At 40.7% G+C, this 18535-nt stretch overlaps 2 protein-coding genes across 2 annotated transcripts; one reads left to right on the top strand and one right to left on the bottom strand.

The window, feature by feature from the left end:
• The first annotated feature begins 7017 nt into the window (after positions 1–7017).
• On the top strand, positions 7018–11116 carry LOC124481085 (carbonic anhydrase 6-like). The gene is made up of 10 exons (XM_047040855.1): positions 7018–7179; positions 7657–7836; positions 7993–8141; positions 8399–8494; positions 8982–9048; positions 9163–9320; positions 9460–9586; positions 9816–9899; positions 10018–10044; positions 10216–11116. The coding sequence occupies exons 1-10, from the start codon at positions 7095–7097 to the stop codon at positions 10830–10832; spliced, it is 1590 nt and encodes a 529-aa protein (XP_046896811.1). The 5' UTR covers positions 7018–7094; the 3' UTR covers positions 10833–11116.
• On the bottom strand, positions 11114–13812 carry LOC124480201 (solute carrier family 2, facilitated glucose transporter member 5-like). The gene is made up of 6 exons (XM_047039306.1): positions 13667–13812; positions 13324–13472; positions 12622–12723; positions 12105–12180; positions 11753–11880; positions 11114–11513 (listed from the first exon to the last, which is right to left on the bottom strand). Exons 1-6 carry the CDS (start codon positions 13794–13796, stop codon positions 11325–11327), a joined length of 774 nt encoding a protein of 257 aa, XP_046895262.1. The 5' UTR covers positions 13797–13812; the 3' UTR covers positions 11114–11324.
• Positions 13813–18535: the final 4723 nt, after the last annotated feature.

Below are 18535 nucleotides of genomic sequence, written 5' to 3'. Positions count from 1 at the left end.
ACAAAGGACGTTCTTCCATCCCATTGTAAGGATACGTTCATAGAGTTCTGCTACGCGCACCAACTCCATCCATTTGTTGCTAAGTGGTGTGTGGGCGTAGAGAACAATGTTTTATCCACGGTTCCTGCACACCCAGGCTCTTTTGCTCCTACCTCTACTTCTTCAGGATTTGTCTGCGGAATCACACACGCACCCTGCAGCTACTGTTAGAGGATGGACGACAAGCACACATTGCCAAATGTTTGTCAGGAAGAAAGTAAAATAATTTCTCGTTGTCTAAGAAACGGGCAGTGTCCCTGCCTGGTTGCTTTACTGCCTTTTCATCTGATCTAATCAATCCAAGAGAGGAGTCTGGATGGCAACCGAACACAGGCTGACGCTAATTTTAATTAAAGCACATGGGATGGTTGTATTGAACACCACGTAACAATGCTTCCTGTATTGATTATACATCCATTAACATAAACGTATATAAATGGTTTTGGTTACACTGATGATGATAAGAGTGAGTCATCTGAATGTCCCAGTCTGTCATTATTTAGCTTTCACAAACAGAGATGCTGTGTCCTACCAGTGTGTTTTGCTGTGCCAGGATAATTCACAGCCTACGGGGATGAGTCTGGCATCAGACTCTTCCTCTCTCTCTATCCCTCTCTATATCTCTCTCTGTTTATTTCTCTATCTCTCTCACTCATTATCTCTCCCCCTCTCTGTATCTATGTCTCCCTCTTTCTGTATCTCTCCCTCTCTGTATCTTTCTCTCTTTCTTTCTCTTTTCCTCTCTGTCTCTCTCTTTCTGTATCTCCCTCTTTCTTTCTTTATCTCTCTCCCTCTCTTTCTGCATCTCTGTAACTCTCTCTTTTTCCATCTCTTTCTCTCTCTTTCAGAGGACTCCAGACCAAACACCCAAACCCCTGTGACACATACAGTAATGACTCAGATTGGAGCTCAAAATGAGCTCCATAGACCTTCACATATGAGCCACACACACAGCATGGCCGCACACACACACATACACACAGTTATTACTGCAGTAAGTCTTATCAACTGTGACAAATGAATGTACCCTATCAGCTCAATTGTATTTTGAGTATTTATTTTACAGAAACAATCTTCTGTGTCTTTGTGTTGGGGTGTTGACAAAAAAAAAGCACACAGTATTTGATCCAGTGGTATCCAGTTTGATCCACCATCCAAACAGGGTACAACAAATCCTTATGTGTAACTGTGTGGGCTTCAATAATGATAAAATACTTTAATTATACATTATGTAATCATTATATAATCGTAATGTGACTAATGTGTTAGAGGGTTTGACATGCTGATAGGTTGAATGCTGTCGTTCATTTACATATTGGGGTGTGTCTGGAACTGCGGGGTACCACACCATCGTTCTTTAGCTACTGTACAACAGTCAATCATTTGCATGTCAATAGCATAAAACACTTCTTTTTCCAAGAAGAAAACTGTCTTGTTAATGTGATCGTTTTGATGAGATGCGTTTATCTTTTCGTTGTTTTTCTGGATGATGAAAAGGGGTGCTGTGTTTCTGTCCTGCTGGATCCAAAGGGTTGTTGGTGTGGCCACATCAGAGACACGAGACAAGGTTCTGATCCTTTAATTCAGTAGAGGATCAGAGGATCAGAAAACCACTGATGTAGTAATAAGGCTCTGGCATATTTCACACAGAAGCTGGCTTCAGCTCCATCGTGACATTTCACATTACAACCAGACTCGAGGGAGGTCTAGCAAAACATTCAGTTTCTGTTTAATGTTGAGCATGAAGAGCTCTACAGGATACAATTCAAAAAAACGAACAAACAACAAAACAACAACCTATGAGGAATTTGAAGCAAAGAATTTTGGGAAATGCCAAAAAGCCAGCACAAGGTTCATCCGTTGAATAACAGTGGCTCGAATGGAAAACCAAATCTTCACTAAACGCTTTTGATTAGAGCTTTTGAATTTCCTTTAATCAACAGGTTCTACTCTATATCCAAAACTACACCTGAACAACCGTACTCAAACTAATACACAAAAATGTGTATGCACCATAGCTTCGGCTACAGTGACTCAGTCTTCAGAGACAACATAAACAAATATTCCCATATACATCACAAAACATTGCACCCCTTGAACTCTCATGCAGCAACATCTGTCACTGAGCCCTAGTCAGATCATCCCCCAGTTGCGCTGCATCAGTATGAACGATGCAAACTCACATATGAGCTCACAGCACCAGACGCTCCCCCACTTACCTGGGCTGGCAGTGTACTGCAGGCTTCCCCTCTTCCTGAAAGGGGATTGGGGCTTGGCTTTGGCCCCAGTCCCAGAGGGCAGGTTGGAGGACATCTCTCTCAGCCTGTGTTCCTGTGAGGAGCTGTGAGCTGAAGCTGCAGATGGAGCGTGAGGGAGACACGAAGTGAGCAAGCAGCAATGGGAGAGTGAGCAGGAGGGAAAGAGAGATGGAGAGAGAGAGAGAGAGAGAGAGAGAGGGGGAGAGTGAGAGAGAGAGAGAGAGGGAGAGTGAGAGAGAGTGAGAGAAAATTAGCGAACAAAGATACAGATGCTTGCAGCTAAGGGGGGGTTGATCGCAGTCTGAGATTTGTGTGAGGAGATATGTGTGTGTGTAAGAAGGGGAGGGTTATTCCAGCGTTGTTAATCCAGCGTGGGGAAGCAGCTTCTAAGCATCCCTGCTATCTCGTGCTGCAGTGAGACAGGCTCCGCCTCCGTGCCTCTCTCTCATCCCTGGCTGCAGTGTTGACAGAGGCTGGAGGCGTGAAAACACAGCTCGGCTTCTTCCTGTCAGATTACACACACGTGCATGCGCACTCACAGACCTTTAGTCTGACCTCTGCCCTGGCAACTCCAAACCCAGGTGAGAAAAACGCTGGCAGAACGGTCGTGAAAACCCCAACAAGCGATAACAACAAGACTGCACATCTGAATGTAGACATGTCTCCTAACCAGAACAGATGTAGGTGATGCTGAGAGAGAGCAGAGCAGAGCAGACAGACGAGCCCGTGGTGAGAGGCAGAGCAGACTGGGAAAATAAGTCACTGGGCTGGAAAATCCTTCGTGGATGGGGGAGCGACCAGCTAGACTGGAGGTCAACACGTGGAGGTCATACACAGAAGTAAATCACTTTTTATATGGAACAGATGTGGGCAGAGGGACATGTGGTGATAGAAAAAAAAAACAAGCACACACCAAATGTCTCCTCAAATGGAAGTTACTTTGCAAAAGAAGGAATAAACCATAGTGGGCTTCTTTTTTTTTTAAGTCTTTACAAATAGGTTTCAAAAGTACAAGGTTTCTCCTAAAGGAATGCTGTCAGCCACCCATGTCACACATTCATCTCATATTCATAGAGAGTACATGGTAAGAACCACATCTAGACTAATACATGCTATGAGGCTAGGTACAATGTATCAATATAATGTTGATTCCTGTATGACACAGATCTGACCGACATTCACAGTGTAGATACAATCTCTAAGAGGCCAGACCATAAATGCAGATGACAGCACAATATGGAATCCTTCCAAAAGCTTCTCTTTCACTGTGGAGCTCTGTGGGCTTTTACATAATAGCATTCTGATTACTGCCCTATAGAAAATACTAGCCCAGTGCATGATGATGCATTACTGCTACCATACAATTTTGGGAGAGGGGCCAGTCAAACTCATCTGAAAGGGTAAACCACAGGACGACTGTAGTCTACAGTACATGGATGGTGGCTCATAAAGTGAGAGCGTTTACAAAAATATTTCAGTTTGTCTGTTGTTGAGAGAGATAGAGAATGAGAGAACGACAATGAAAATACATTGTGTTGAAGTATATATAATACATCTACATGTACACCATAAGAATATTGATTTTCAACAATATTGCTAAATATTAGAGCTCTTTTTATAACATAATGATAGCTTTTTCTGAGGATTAACTGGGAAAGAAGCTTCCTCTTGAGATACAAAATAGGCCCAAAATAGATTACTGGCAATGGATGTACATTGTCTGCACTAGTCTTTCACTGAACTGGTTCAGTGCTTGAGCCCGTGATGTTGGTCATATAGATGTTGGTTAGTTGATTTGGTGACAACCTTTTTGGACCAAATTATCATATTGCAAAAATGACCACCAACTTCACACTAGCTAGCTAACTAGCTAACCCTGGTTTATTTTCCCGTGAGAAATTTCCATTGGAGATATGAAGCAATTTTCGTAAAGCAAGCTATTTTTGTGCCATCGTTCTATGTCACGTGACACAATATAAAACGAGGAGCTTCGAACAGCGAAATGACAGCCAATATCGGCAGTTATTACATGTGGTCGACACGCGGGGACGCCAAACGAGGAAAGTCGACGGTATCTGACATTGTCTCATTGTCTAATCATTCTGTTACTAACTCAGTATTCCCAACCAAAAAGCTTGTTACTTTTCAAAATAACTTTGGGTAACAAAACATCTTGAATCTGGCATTAATAGCCAAAAATAAACTGACAAATTATGAAGCCAACCCACTGGAGAAAAAGTGCGTATGCACTTAGTTGAGATGCATGAAATAAGGAAGTCTAGTTGAAGTAAGGAAAAAGATAGAAATGCAATGGCAATGCAGGGGTGATTCTGGAACAGCCTGGCGAGAGATTAACCCGATGACCTCTATTAATCAATTTGCAAATTAGATTAAACAATTCAGCAGTGTAAATGGGGTGGACGAATCGGATTTACCAAACAATTTCAACTAATTTTCTCTCGCTGTGACAGGTCCTAATTATCTGGAAATGTTTTCATACTTAGAAGGTCTCTTGAAAGCCAGAATGAATATGTCATTTCTATTAGGATGGTGAAAAGACTGCCGGACCTGATGCCATCTGGGCGAACTTTAATGTGCTGGCCAATTTAGTGAGGTCTTCACAAAACTTTTCCAGATGTGTTCCGAAAAAGTTCCCCCTTCTTTTTATTAGCTGCAGGACTTGCCAAGAGGGCAGCTATCTTGTGAAATTCTCGAGTGTCACTTCCCTTAGGTCTCTTCTCTGGGGCTCGGGTATCAGATCATGGTTGGGTGGAGACAGTGTAGCAATGATGCAGGTAGACTGATGCAAATAAAAATGTCTTTAATATGCAGTAAAGAGTAGTGAAGTAAATTCGGTTTCTCTGGTGTCTTCCAGAGTGAGGACCCGTTGGCAGAGAGGACGGCCTCAGAAGAAAGAGTTGGTCTCTGTGGTCTGAAGAGGGGGATGTTATTATGTGCTTTATTTTGTACTTTACCTTGATATTTTCAGCAATTCCTTCTGGTCATCTGCAGCAGTTTGATTGAGAGAAAATGGCTAGAAATATTTAACCTACTTTGTGTCACTGACAAGTCTAACTTTAGATGTTGCATGCCAAAGATTGTGTGTGTCAAAATTACATACTTATTTCAAATCAGCAGCAGGGCTATCAAAATAAAAAAATATTCTTCCAGGTAGACTGACAGTGTTGTAACTGTACAAGAGTTCCCTTTTTCCTGCCAGAGAAGCACAACTGTCCAAGTAGTGCTATGGTAGCATCTCTGTGGTGTTGTACAAAGAACCTGGGAGATAAAATAATCCTATCTTTATCCAATGACAGAGAAGCAGCTGTCCATATACCTGAAGCCAGGAACACAATGGACCAAGATGGCTGGGAAAATAGGATGAAACCATATATGTTGAAATTGAAATCTAAAATTTTTGGAGGAATGTGTTGACAAAGAAAGGATCAAAATAGTAAGCATTTTTAAAGCTTCGTTCGGAGCCGTGTGGTGCTGCTGGATCTGACGGATCATTAGGATACGACTCACCAATCTAAAGACACAAAATTCCTATGTGGAGGTCAGACATATAATTATCATCTCGCTTCAGCTCCCTGCATCCCCTTACACATGGTAAGTTGTTTTGTCTGGAGGGTAAAAACCCTGCTAACGTCTTTCAGAACATGCTGCACTGCTGGTGGGCATGGAACCCCACCCTTCTGGAATTCATAGACATTACACAACTACATAACATTCACTCGTCACTCACCCATGCGGCTGAAGATTTGGTAAACAAACAGTTATGAAATCCCAGCAGCAATTATTTATGAAAATACAAATAAAATGGAGATGGACTAAATGTCAGTACTGATTATCACATCAGAGCAATTTATTCAAGTAAATCAACAACAACAAAAAATTGGTACATACTGTAATCCCATACATACAATCCCAGACATATTGAGCATATTCTTGGTAGACCGGCAGATTCCTGGAGGTAGGGTGTTGGGACATGTTGTAACAGGTGCTTTGTACACTCTTATTCCTCATCTCAGGTCTAATGCACTCATGTGTTAATCATCAAGAACACATCTGGTGCTTTCCTACAAGGCAATTTCCCCTCTAGCACATTTAGGGACAGATGACTTGACCATACTTGCATGAAGGTTTCCATAAAAGAGAGATTATTTTCATGTATTTCCTGCATGGCAGGAAATGTAAGACTGATAGTGAAAGGAATATATGCCAAAAAAACATGTCACAATTCAGAGCTATGAATAATACTCCTCAAAGTCTCCTAAAACCCTTGAGGTGAAGATGCAAGTATTTGTTCGTTTAGTTATTTTAGTTTTAATTGTTTTAATAAAATTAATTTCAAATGTAAATTCATGTTTGATGCTTGGATGGTTTTGAGTAGCCTATGATGATCATAGCTATTCCTTTCTCTAACCAAGCAAAGTGATGTTATTTTCCCATTTTTTTTTGTATATAAACAAGAAGACATCTGGGCAAGAGAAAATAAGACACGAGTTACTCTACACTCTTTAGTTCCTTGAGTTAATTTCTATTTAACTGAGTACATTTAGCTCTACAACCCTAGGGACTGCAATATGAGTCACTGCCCTTTCTTCTGTAATATAATTTGGGATAAAAGCTCATACAATCAGTACTAAAATAGAGGACCTATAACACATCGAGAAACCGGGAAGAATTTAGCCCAAGGGCGTGTTCCGGAGGACTTGTATAGTACCAACACCTCCTTTCAGTTGTTGAGTGAACCTCTCTGAGATGTGTCGTGCGTAAACGTGTTCCACAGAAATGGAGTGTTTCTTAGTTGTTATCAATGTCCTTCTCATCAGTCCTGTCTATGCTGGAGTAAGTGGAATACATTGGACATATACAGGTACGTTAAAAAAATCTTATTTGGTTACTTATGCTTTTGAATCTAATCTATCTGCAGAGGCATTCAAAAAATGGGAATGCACTCAGATTTTCAAACCAAATAATTGTAACGATACAAAAATGAATACGAAGCATGTCTAGAACGTGGACGTCTAACAGTTAATATCAAGTAGTGCGTATGTGGGTAGGCTATAGGCTACATGACAAACCCATGGGGTTAGATCGGAATAATTACGCACAATGTTTGTGAAGGCTGACATCCAGATACTGGGTTGAGTGAAAAATTGACTGCATGCAAATATCTTTACCAACCACGGTACACGTCAAGGTGCTGTGGAGGTGCAAGAACTGAAGTTTATTTTGAGTCGTTTACTTTTAGTTGTCGCTACAACAAAACAAATATAATGCGTTTTCGATGTGTGTTTTGTGGTATGTCTGGATTGTTCAACTTTGTTGATCTGGGTTACTCATTTTAAAGAAGGGGCACTGGACCAAGTGCATTGGGCGGACGAGTATCCTGCTTGCGGCGGCCAAAAACAATCTCCGATTGATATTCAGCGGCGGAACGTACTGTACAACTCAAGTCTGCTGCAACTGGAACTGAGTGGCTATGAAGCGCAAAAAGGGAAATTTCTCATGTCCAACAATGGGCACTCAGGTAAAGAATCACTTCTATCTTATGGTATTTGTGATCAAGTTTACTTTTAAGATTTTCATACAAACAAAATACAAATAGAGGCAGTATCAGACCAATCGTGTAAACCACCACTTGAAATAGACTGTCACATACATTTAATTAGAATATTTTTGACAGTTCAAATCAGCCTGCCTTCTGGTATGGTGATAACCAAGGGTCTTCCAGACCGCTACACAGCGGTCCAGATGCACCTGCACTGGGGGGGCTGGGACATGGAGGCCAGTGGTTCTGAACACACTGTGGACGGCATTCGATACATGGCAGAGGTAGGCAGCCCAACACTGAAAACCAACTAAATTGAAGCAAACGTTTAATAGGCCTAAGTTTTATCTGTGTAACTGTTCTTGCATTGTACAGTTAGTTCTGAAATGTCATAAAATAGGAGACAATTCCAGATGAGAAGGAATTATACAATTGCTGTTGAAAAAAGTACCAATTAAAGATATGAAAATGCTTTTGAATTGATAAACTACCAATTTTTCTTGTGAAGATAAACACTTATACATGTGCTTTGTGATTTCAGCTCCATATAGTCCATTACAATGCAGAGAAGTACAAGAGCTTCGATGAGGCCATAGATAAACCAGATGGACTGGCAGTTCTTGCTTTTTTCTATGAGGTGAGATACAAATAATACTGAAATTCAGGTCAGTGACCATCAAATAATGGACTATGCCCAAAATATGTGTCAATCTCTATGACTTGAACCTACAAATTACATACAAAGTGTTGGACCAATTAGCAAATGACCCAGTGCACTTCCCAATACGTGCAGGCACATCGAGTGAGATTTTGGTTACAGAGGAATGCCTTAAGGCCATTGGCAGTCTGTTGCACTTTCAGTTGTGGGAGGTCATTGCTGTAGCAGCGTAGCCAGGGGGCATGGATCCCAGCAGTGTTAATGGATCCCAGCAGTGTTAATGTGGTGCAGATAGAAGCTGGTGTGCTGCTGCTTCACAACTAACAGGGCCAGCTAGGGTTTCCATCTGGGAGGTTGTTCTATCGGAACTTATTTAGTAACTTTTCCTTACACAGCCGTCTGTTCAAATATTTTAAGGTCAGTTGTTTGATGCAGTATTTTAACTATTTTGCTAACATATTTCTAGGATGGACATTTTGAGAACACCTATTACAGTGATTTCATCAACAATCTCTCAAAGATCAAGTATGCAGGTGATCAGTTTTTTCTACGTCTTCTTTTCTTACCTTATTAACACAACACGTGTGTCCTGGAACACATTGATTCTCTCATCCCACATTTCTCATTTGTCTACACTTCTCTTACAGGGCAGGCCATGAATATATCTTCCATAAATGTCCGCTCCATGTTGCCTGAGAACCTAAACCATTACTTCAGGTACCAAGGCTCACTGACCACTCCCCCCTGTGATGAAAGCATTCTATGGACTGTGTTTGACACACCCATAACTCTCTCCCATAATCAGGTATACATGTAGTCTTCATTTTAGAGAGATTAATAATAACAACTCAAATAATATAGCAGTTGTCTGCCTCAAAATCATTTCATGTAGAAAAAACAATTACGGAGTAGATATAGTAAATATTTCCTTTTCCTTTCTTTAGATCAGGAAGTTGGAGAGTACTCTGATGGACCACGAGAACAAGACTCTATGGAATGACTACCGCATGGCTCAGCCCCTCAATAACCGTGTGGTGGAATCCTCCTTCCTGCCTCGCTTGGGCAAAGGCAGTATGTATACCTGGAAGGGATTGATAATAATAATAATAATGATACCGTTTTTTATCACTTAAATCACACCGCATCTGCCCTTAGTAACTCAACAAATTACAACGGATTCCTACTATGAATTAACCAGCAAATATCTAGCCCTTGATGTTAACGGACTTATCATGGGTCCTATGTGACTTCAAATAGACAGTGTATATCTTAGACTATGTGTTTCTACCTCTGAATTTAGGCTTCTGTCGTCAAGAAGAAATTGAGTCAAAGCTCCAAAAGATTGAGGGTCTCATCTCTTCACTTGGAAGGCGGATGGAGTCAAGTAAGTGGAACAATTTCACTCCCTTAATAACATGACATGATTGAACTTGTTTACATGGTAGATACAGCACATCCAATGCTATTTGTGGTTGCTAACTTGTCTTCTCTTGTACAATTAGTTGGGGAAACACGGCCCTCCAAAAATGGTGAGTATATCCGGTGTAGGATAAGTGATAGCAATATCTATGTTTTTTTATTGAAATAAATATATTTATCAGAAGAACATTCAAATACATAATATTATCCGTTTTTGTTTATACTGCAAGGCTTTAGTTAGTTAGCCGTTTAGGTCCCTAACCTTTGTCGCCTGTTTTTAGAGCCCCGGGCCCTGTCTCCGCTAGTGCTCCATTTCCCAGAAAGGAATAGTGCCAGCTATGGCTTGGCCCACCTAAAGCACCCCATGAACCTAAACTCCTTCACTGCATGCATGCATGTCCGCACACACCCCGGTGGCATGCACACCGTCCTTTCCTACTCCAGCGACAACAATGACAATGAGCTAACTATAACCTTGGGTTTTGAGGTGGGGTTGTGGATTGGCAACGAGTTTGTCAACCTACCACACAGCTTCCATTCACAAGACTGGGCCAACTACTGCATCACCTGGTCCTCCCACTCCGGAGGGGCAGAGCTCTGGATTAATGGACTGGAAGGGAAGGAGCAGTATCTGAAGAGAGAGTACATGATAAGCCCCGGTGGGGTGTTCATCCTGGGGAAGGACCAAGATGGCTTCCTGGGCATCTCTGACTCCGATGCCTTTGTGGGCCAGATGACGGACGTGAATGTGTGGGACTACGTGCTCAGTCGGGCAGAGATAAAGGAGCAGATGTTGTGTGGGAATTCCACAATGAGGGGCAATGCCTTCAGCTGGGGAGTGACCCAGCTCAGCTTGTATGGAGGGGTGCAGTTGCAGAACGACCACAGGTGCCCCTAACTTACACACCACAAGATCATGGTGTTGAGTTACATTACCAGATCCACAAGCTTTGCACTATCAACACAACGCAGAGTTTGAGAGTTGTGGTTATGGTTGGAGGCAATATCAAATCAACACTTGATCATTAAAAACACAAATCTCTCTGACATATGTTGTTAATTCTTTTATGAATAACATAAGTATATTATAGAAGTGTAACACAGGGAGTGGGTTGTCAAAAGTATCAGCCCTTTATTATAAACATATCTTTTCATCCCCAATAAACTTCTGAAATACTTGGATATGCATCTTGTTCATTTATTTTATTACATCTGAGATATGCTGTCAATATGTTCAACGTTCTGTGTCTGGTTCCAGAGGAAAAGGGGCATACTTAAAAAGATAAAAAGACTCATATTGTCAAATACGATGGCAGTAGATTATTGTTGCTCTTTCCAATTCAATGCTCACCATGTCTCTCTCAGAAGGTAGAGACCATCTCCACTTCGATCAGACATCTTGTTTGGTAGGACTGTTTTCATCACCCAGCTTGATCTCTACCTTGTTTCTCTTGGCAAACATTTGGCTAATCTCCAGGAAGGTGTTGTTCTTGGTCTCTGGGAGCACCAGCCAGGTGTAAATCAGGGTAACCAGGCAGATCACAGAGAAGATGAGGAAACTGTATGGTCCTAGTCCTTTCTGCAGGACCAAGGTTAAAATAGGGAAAACATGAGAAGTATGTTTAATCTTCTTTATTTGTTTGTCTTGACCAAATGTTAACTGTTTAGGTCTCTTTTCGTAAAGGCTAAACAAAAATGAGCACAGAATAACATAGGCCTTTTCACTGGCGAGTTGCAGATTTGAATCCCTTCCACTCCCCTTCCACCACTACCCCCACTGTACATTACATTGGATGAGTGCATTAGATAAATTCATACCTCCATAAAAGGGAACACCAGTCCGACAGTGAAGTTGGACAACCAGTGTACAGATCCTGCCACCATGAACACAGCTGACCTGGAGGACTGCCTGAACATCTCTGTGGTCACCACAACTGAAATGGGACCTGCAAACCACATGTGGTGAACCTCACCCCACAATTCCTGGCCCTGACATCAGCCAACTGCATCAGAGTAAAGCTCTGACACAGCAGTTGGCCTTCTCAGGAAGTAAACACACATATCATCACTTAACTAATCTCATGCATTAGTACATCCAAACAACACATGACAAACCAAGCTCAGAGTTGCAATTGTGATAAATAAACAAGCCTTTAGGAGCCTTACTTACTGGGGCCAATGGAGTGTCCAATGACGTACATGATGACACAGGCTATGATGATGTGGGGCATCCAATTCACACTGTCCTGTCAACACAGCAGAGCAGCTGGTGATGTTCATTGGCCAGTGAGTGTGTCATGATTATAATAATCTTCCACTTTCCGATACAGAAAAGGAAAAATATACAGGAGATCTACACCAAAGCTCTTAGAGTTAAACAGACACATTTAACAGGGTGGGTCAGGTATGGATTGCACATCCATACCCGACCCACCCTGTTAAATGCCCCTTGTTCCAACACTAGTCAGCAGGGACTTTAACTCCAAGAGCTATGGTGTAGATCTCCTGTATGTCTCATGTATCATCAAAAAAAGAATAAATAATATACATAAAGTATACAAAGATATACCCGACCCTTGCAGTGCATATATATGGTATATAATATGTAGTTTGCTTTACATATCTTTTTACATCTTTGTATACTTTATGTATATTATTTCTTCTTTTTTGAGGATGTATACCTGTACCTGGAGTCTGAGAGCCACAGTCAAGACAACACAGGCTCCACAGCAGATCCCGAAGCCGATGAGGAGGAGCAGCTTTCTCCCTGAAGCCTCCACAATGAACACCTGAGGATCACACAGCTACTTTAAGGGCCTGGGAGTCCCTCAATGTTATCTCAAAGCAGCAATCCAGAGTAAGTATAGCTGTGCTGACCTTTTGAGACATTTGATGCAGGTAAATAGTGTGCACAGTACAGGGGATACTTACCACAGTTATGGTCATAAAAATATTACCAGCCCCAGTTCCATACTGGATGTGATTTTCCTTGACATCTGTTGAGCAAATACAATACAATCATACCATACAATACCATACAGCTAATACCATACAATCTGCATAGTAGTAGATCTGAGGACACAAATGCTTTTATGGTTGTCACATGTTTATTTACAATCTTAAAAGAAAAATAGTTTTTATGTTCCATAACATATTTCCCAATATCCCTATATAAAGTATAATGATTAGTCATTTACTGGAAATACTCACAGCATTGACCCCTGACAGATGCTGGCCCATATTCAAGGCTGTCTCAGAAAGTATTTGAACAATGGGAACCATTGCTGGCAGGTTGCTGCTTTCTACAGAGCATGTTAAGTGTTGTTCAAAAATATCTCTCTCACACACACTCCCTCTCTCTCCCTTCCTGGCTTCCTAAGAAGGGAGACCTGCTGTGTATCGTCAGTCTCACCTCTCTTGGCGGTCCTCTCATCCCCCTTCTGGATGAGCAAGTACCTGGGGCTCTCAGGGAAGAAGGGCAGGAGCAGCAGCTCTACCAGGGCAGGGATGCCTGTCAGGCCCAGCATCAACGGCCAGCCTGGGGGAAAAGATACCCACAAACACACACACCCAGACACACCCAAATACACAAGGTAAAATATTTTTTCATATTTTTTATAGTCCTGTACAATAACTGGACTCAACCTGCAGTACCAGTAGGACTGTACAAAATGTGACTCAACCAGTTAGGCACAGACAAGCCCGATTGCGGGGGTCGTGGCATGTTTGTACCTGTGCTGTTTCCCAGGATGTTTGTGATGCCCAGAACCTGGGCACTGAGGATGCCTACGGTGATGAAGAGCTGGGGCACGATGCCAATCGCACCCCGCATGTTCTTAGGGGCCAGCTCTCCCAGGTACATGGGGACAACATTGGATGACTGCCCTGTGAATGTTACACTAACATATTATAGTAGGAACTGCCTTTTGAACTCATCTCATGATATGGACTTTGATACATTGATACTAACCCTAACCCTGTGAATGGCATCCTGACATATTATATTACTGACAGTTTTAATACATTTTGTATGCCTCACATGGGGTTGTACAACAAAAGGGAGTTGGATGTGGCACATGTGGAGTTGTGTTGTGAAGCTGTGTGAATAAAGTGAGGTTGTCAAAAGTACTTCATGACTCTATTCTCTCTAAATATCAACTAGATATGAACTAGTGATTGCATTATAAAACTTTCATTATCATTATTGTCTAAGTTCATGCACACCTCTTGCGAAACACTATAATAATTAACTATATTTGTTTAAAAATAATTACATTTTTAAATGTGCCTTATTTTTACACAAGCAAACAAAATCAATCAATTGGTTTTGCACCCTCTGCTGGACACACTGGTTCACTGTATAGTGGCAACAGACAATACACTAATCCTATCTGCAGTATGACCCAAACATGCCCTGAAGATGGAGCCATATGTGTACTTATTTACCAACCACAGAATTACTACGTAAACACTCTCATTGCAAAGATATGATTCCACTGCAGGTTATGAAATACTACTCACCAGGGCCGGCCCAAGGCATAAGCGAACTAAGCGGCTGCTTAGGGCCCCTGTGGCTACCAGAGGGCCCCCAAGAGCAAATGAAATTACAGTTTAATGTATTATGTGAAAATATATATATTTTTTTTCGGCAACGATAAGCGACGCCGAGGGGCCCCCAAATCAATTTTTTTATCATAAAGGCTTTGGTCGGCCCTGCTCGCTGTGAAATATTTTTTACTGTTGCTTGCTTTTCTACAGGTACACTTGTACTTATAGCGATTCATGTTGTTTAATTGTAACTTGTTTAACTACATGCTCTTATGGTTCTTCCCTTTGGCACTTATTTTGGTTGTTCACAATATGTGCTTCATGTTTTGGCTACCCGCAAGGTTTTTGGGGCTATCTTGTTGTTATTATCGGTGACCTATGCACCTTGTAAAGCTCTCTCTTGGAAGTCGCTTTGGATAAAAGCGTTTGCTAAATGAATAAATGTAAATGTATTTTTTTCTCCAAAAGAGGAGTTTATAAATGACTTTTTGAAATTGCCTGTTGATTGATATAATCAGATTTGGCACCTACAGTCATGATAACACAAGTCATGAGTCTAACGTAATGTTTATATTACATAAAGGTAAAAAAAAAAAAAAATTCAAACATTTTCGCATTCTATGTTGATAAGGAGGTTATTCTGAAGAAGGCAGGCCGGAAGGAGTCATGACAAAGGAAAGGAGTTTGACTTTGGTTTATTAGTCGAGTACCCGGATCAAACAATCAGTTCAAGACAAACTGATGGCATGAGTGAAAACTCTGTCTCTCAGCCATGCTTAAATACATGAGTTGGACAGTACAGATATAGAATGCACAGAATTGCTTCCGTGGTCTGTGCACTGATACACTAGAGCATTCAGCAGCTGAAGTGGTCGTTAATTACATTCAAGTCCCAGTTTGTACATGTTTTGCCTCACAGTCTCTTTACTCTCTGGGCTGTGTGCTATATTCTGCTCAGTGGAGGCTTCGCTGCAGGACCTCTTGACCTTACAGATACTTAGGCTGTACATGTACACAGAAAATCTACCTTCCATATGTGTAGGCTTTGTCCCTATAAGAGATTAAATTAAGAACAGACTACTCAAGGTCAGATGTTAGGATTGGGCTAAAACCCAAATGTTAACATTGTCTGGCTACTGCCCTGTCATGAACCAACATTATGGATTAACTCCTTGGTCGAAATAGACTACAAAGACCCTGGCCTGCTGGGCTTCCAAGTCGCACGCAGGGTCACTGATTTATGCAGGGGTGGCATGAAGCACAGACACACACCACATCTGAATAGCATGCATTTTTTATCTGTCTCCACTACCCATTACTAACATTACAGTGTCTCAGTTCTAGATTATTTTAAAGATAGACCTACTAATCACAACACAACAGAATGGCACCATAACAATTTTACATAAATCTGAAATACTTTATTTAAAGAAATTGTGCTTCTAATAGTAGGCTACATACCAAAAAAAACATTATTCAAAAGGTTGTCGTCAGACTGATAATAATATCGGCCTTATTTTTAGTATGCTAGGTGTTATGTTACCCAACCCATATGACAAAAACAAAAAAATAAGTATTGTACTTTTACATATATGAATGTAGTTTATAAAATATTTTTTGTAAGAAAGTAAAAAAAAAAGAAGAGTTTCAAAAGGTTTCACAAAAAGGTTTGTAAATCTTTTCTTCTAAACTTTTTTTCCACATATGGACCTGATAGCTATCAGCCATTAGCTGCCATGAAAAACGGGACACGCTTATCCGCCAGAATATAAACAACTATAGATCAAACTTATAACCTACATAACACTTCATAGTTTACAGTTTATAGAGAGAACCATCTCTCTATGGCTCTGTATTTAACGTAGGCTAATGAAAAGCATGGCACAAAGAAATATAGGCCTAGCTCATCACAAGCTCATCACTGGCCTAAACCACTGACAGGCTATTATAACAGAGTTGGCTAGGGATTAGCCATGCTGTAAAAACATCATCTGAACAAACCATTACACTGTAAACTTTTTTAAACAGAATTCTTCCACAACATTCACCAAGAACTGTACTAGCCCAAATCTTAAACCAGAATACGCAAAACAGACATTGTGACAATGTTAAAGCTTGGCAGGACTGCTTTTTCTGAAAACAACCCCAAACAACTTGTTTGACTGTCTCTATCTTTAAACTTCCCTCTTCAGGGACTTATTGTTGACTCTAGTGTACCCCCAGTAGCCAGGCCCAACCCTGGTCCCCTGCTTGGCTACCTGTACCAAGAGACAGCAAGAAGCCATCTGCCACTCCAGTTTAAGCTCTGCCCTACCCACGCTGGGTTGATCTGTGGGTAATCTCGTCAACAGATCAGTGCTGTTGGGACTGTGTGAAGCCAGTTCATGCCAGCGAGACACTAATGGGATTTAATGGGATTGACCACTACGACTAGAAGGTTTGCCATAAATAGCTTGCCATATTCTGCTTGAAAGCATTTAGGGATTTGGGTCTCAAGAAAACTGCCACAGGCAATTAGAGTTGCTTCTTAGGCAGAGTGACGTAGATGTTGGAACTGAGTCTGAGGCCAGAGCAGAGTTCAAACAGTGAGCTGAAAGGGAGGGAAGCTGTAAGCTAAAATGGGGAGCGTTGACTGCGAGATGTCTTGCCTACAGTTAATTTCTTCACAGTTAACGTGTGTGCAAAATATATTTAGACAATACTGAGGTCTTCTGAGGACATAGACGTAGAGAATTTTATGCAAGACCGTTAATGACCCAACACATATAGTTAAGATAAATAACGTCACAAAGTGGAATGAAGTTTAAATTAACTTTGAGTTCATTTGAGTAAGTTCTTCATTCCAAAATGTGTGATGAATTTATAAGTTTGGGTATGCTTGTCTTTCATAGTTGTTAAGTGAACTTTGTCAAACAATAATATGATATTAGTCCATGTAGTTTTGCAACCATGAATATGTATTATATATTGTATCCTCATGTATTCAAATGTATTATTGTTCCACCCTCTTGTTGGGTCAGGATATCTGTAAGTCTTCCACATATCCTATGAGCCTATTTGATTCTGACGTCATTGTGGCTGCATCTGTGACTGACTGACTGAGCTATTCCTGAAAAGCTTATAATGCCGGAGACACAGTTACAATCTATAATGTTGACAAAGTGAAAATAGAGAATCCATTCATTTAAAAAAGAAATACTCAAAGAGCAAATGAACAACCCGGCAAACATAATAAGGAAACTGCTGTAGGTATGGAATAGTAGATTTTGAAAATGGATACAGTGATACCGAGACAGTCGGTCAAACTGAAGGCTCACATTCTGTATGAACTGTTCTTCAATTAAACTCTTAGCTATAAAAGGATGAAGAGTAGTCTGTTGTGATAGTAACCATAATCTAAGTTCCAGGGAAAACTGTTACCATCGACTGCAAAAAATGCTAACAGATTTTTTAGTTCTTATCCTCAGAACAAGTTATTCACCCCCAAGTGGCCAGCCAGTTGTGCCCAGATGATTTAATAGTAAGTAAGTAAGTAAGACTTTATTTATAAAGCACATTTCATACAAGAATTGTAGCTCAAGGTGCTTTACATAAATAAAATAAAAACAATAATACGAGTGATAAAAGTAATAATTAAAATGGCAACAATAATATAACAAATAAAAGAAGTAAAACCCTTCTGAGATAAAATTACTTAAATGCTTCGGTAAAAAGGTAGGTTTTAAGCTGTCTTAAAAAAATGTCTAGCTGTTTGCTTCCCTAATATTTATGGGTAATTTGTTCCATAGTTTTGGGGCATTATTAGCAAAGGTCGAATCACCAATCTTCTTATGACTGCTTCTGGTGAATTCTAATAGGCCTGCATTTGATGATCGCAGTGTTCTAGCTGGTAATAATCATATTATCGAGCATCTTCATTAGACGAAAAATTGGCAAACTCCCTCTGCATAAATACTTTATCAGTATACACAAAAACTTTGCCAAATTACTTGTGTTTTTTGCGTGCCTTGAAAAAGTAACAGAAGGTGGGATTTTTTTGGACAACACGCAATG

This window comes from Hypomesus transpacificus, chromosome 18 (assembly GCF_021917145.1).
Source record: "Hypomesus transpacificus isolate Combined female chromosome 18, fHypTra1, whole genome shotgun sequence".
NCBI lineage: Eukaryota > Metazoa > Chordata > Actinopteri > Osmeriformes > Osmeridae > Hypomesus > Hypomesus transpacificus.
This window is presented reverse-complemented; position numbering and strand designations above follow the sequence as displayed.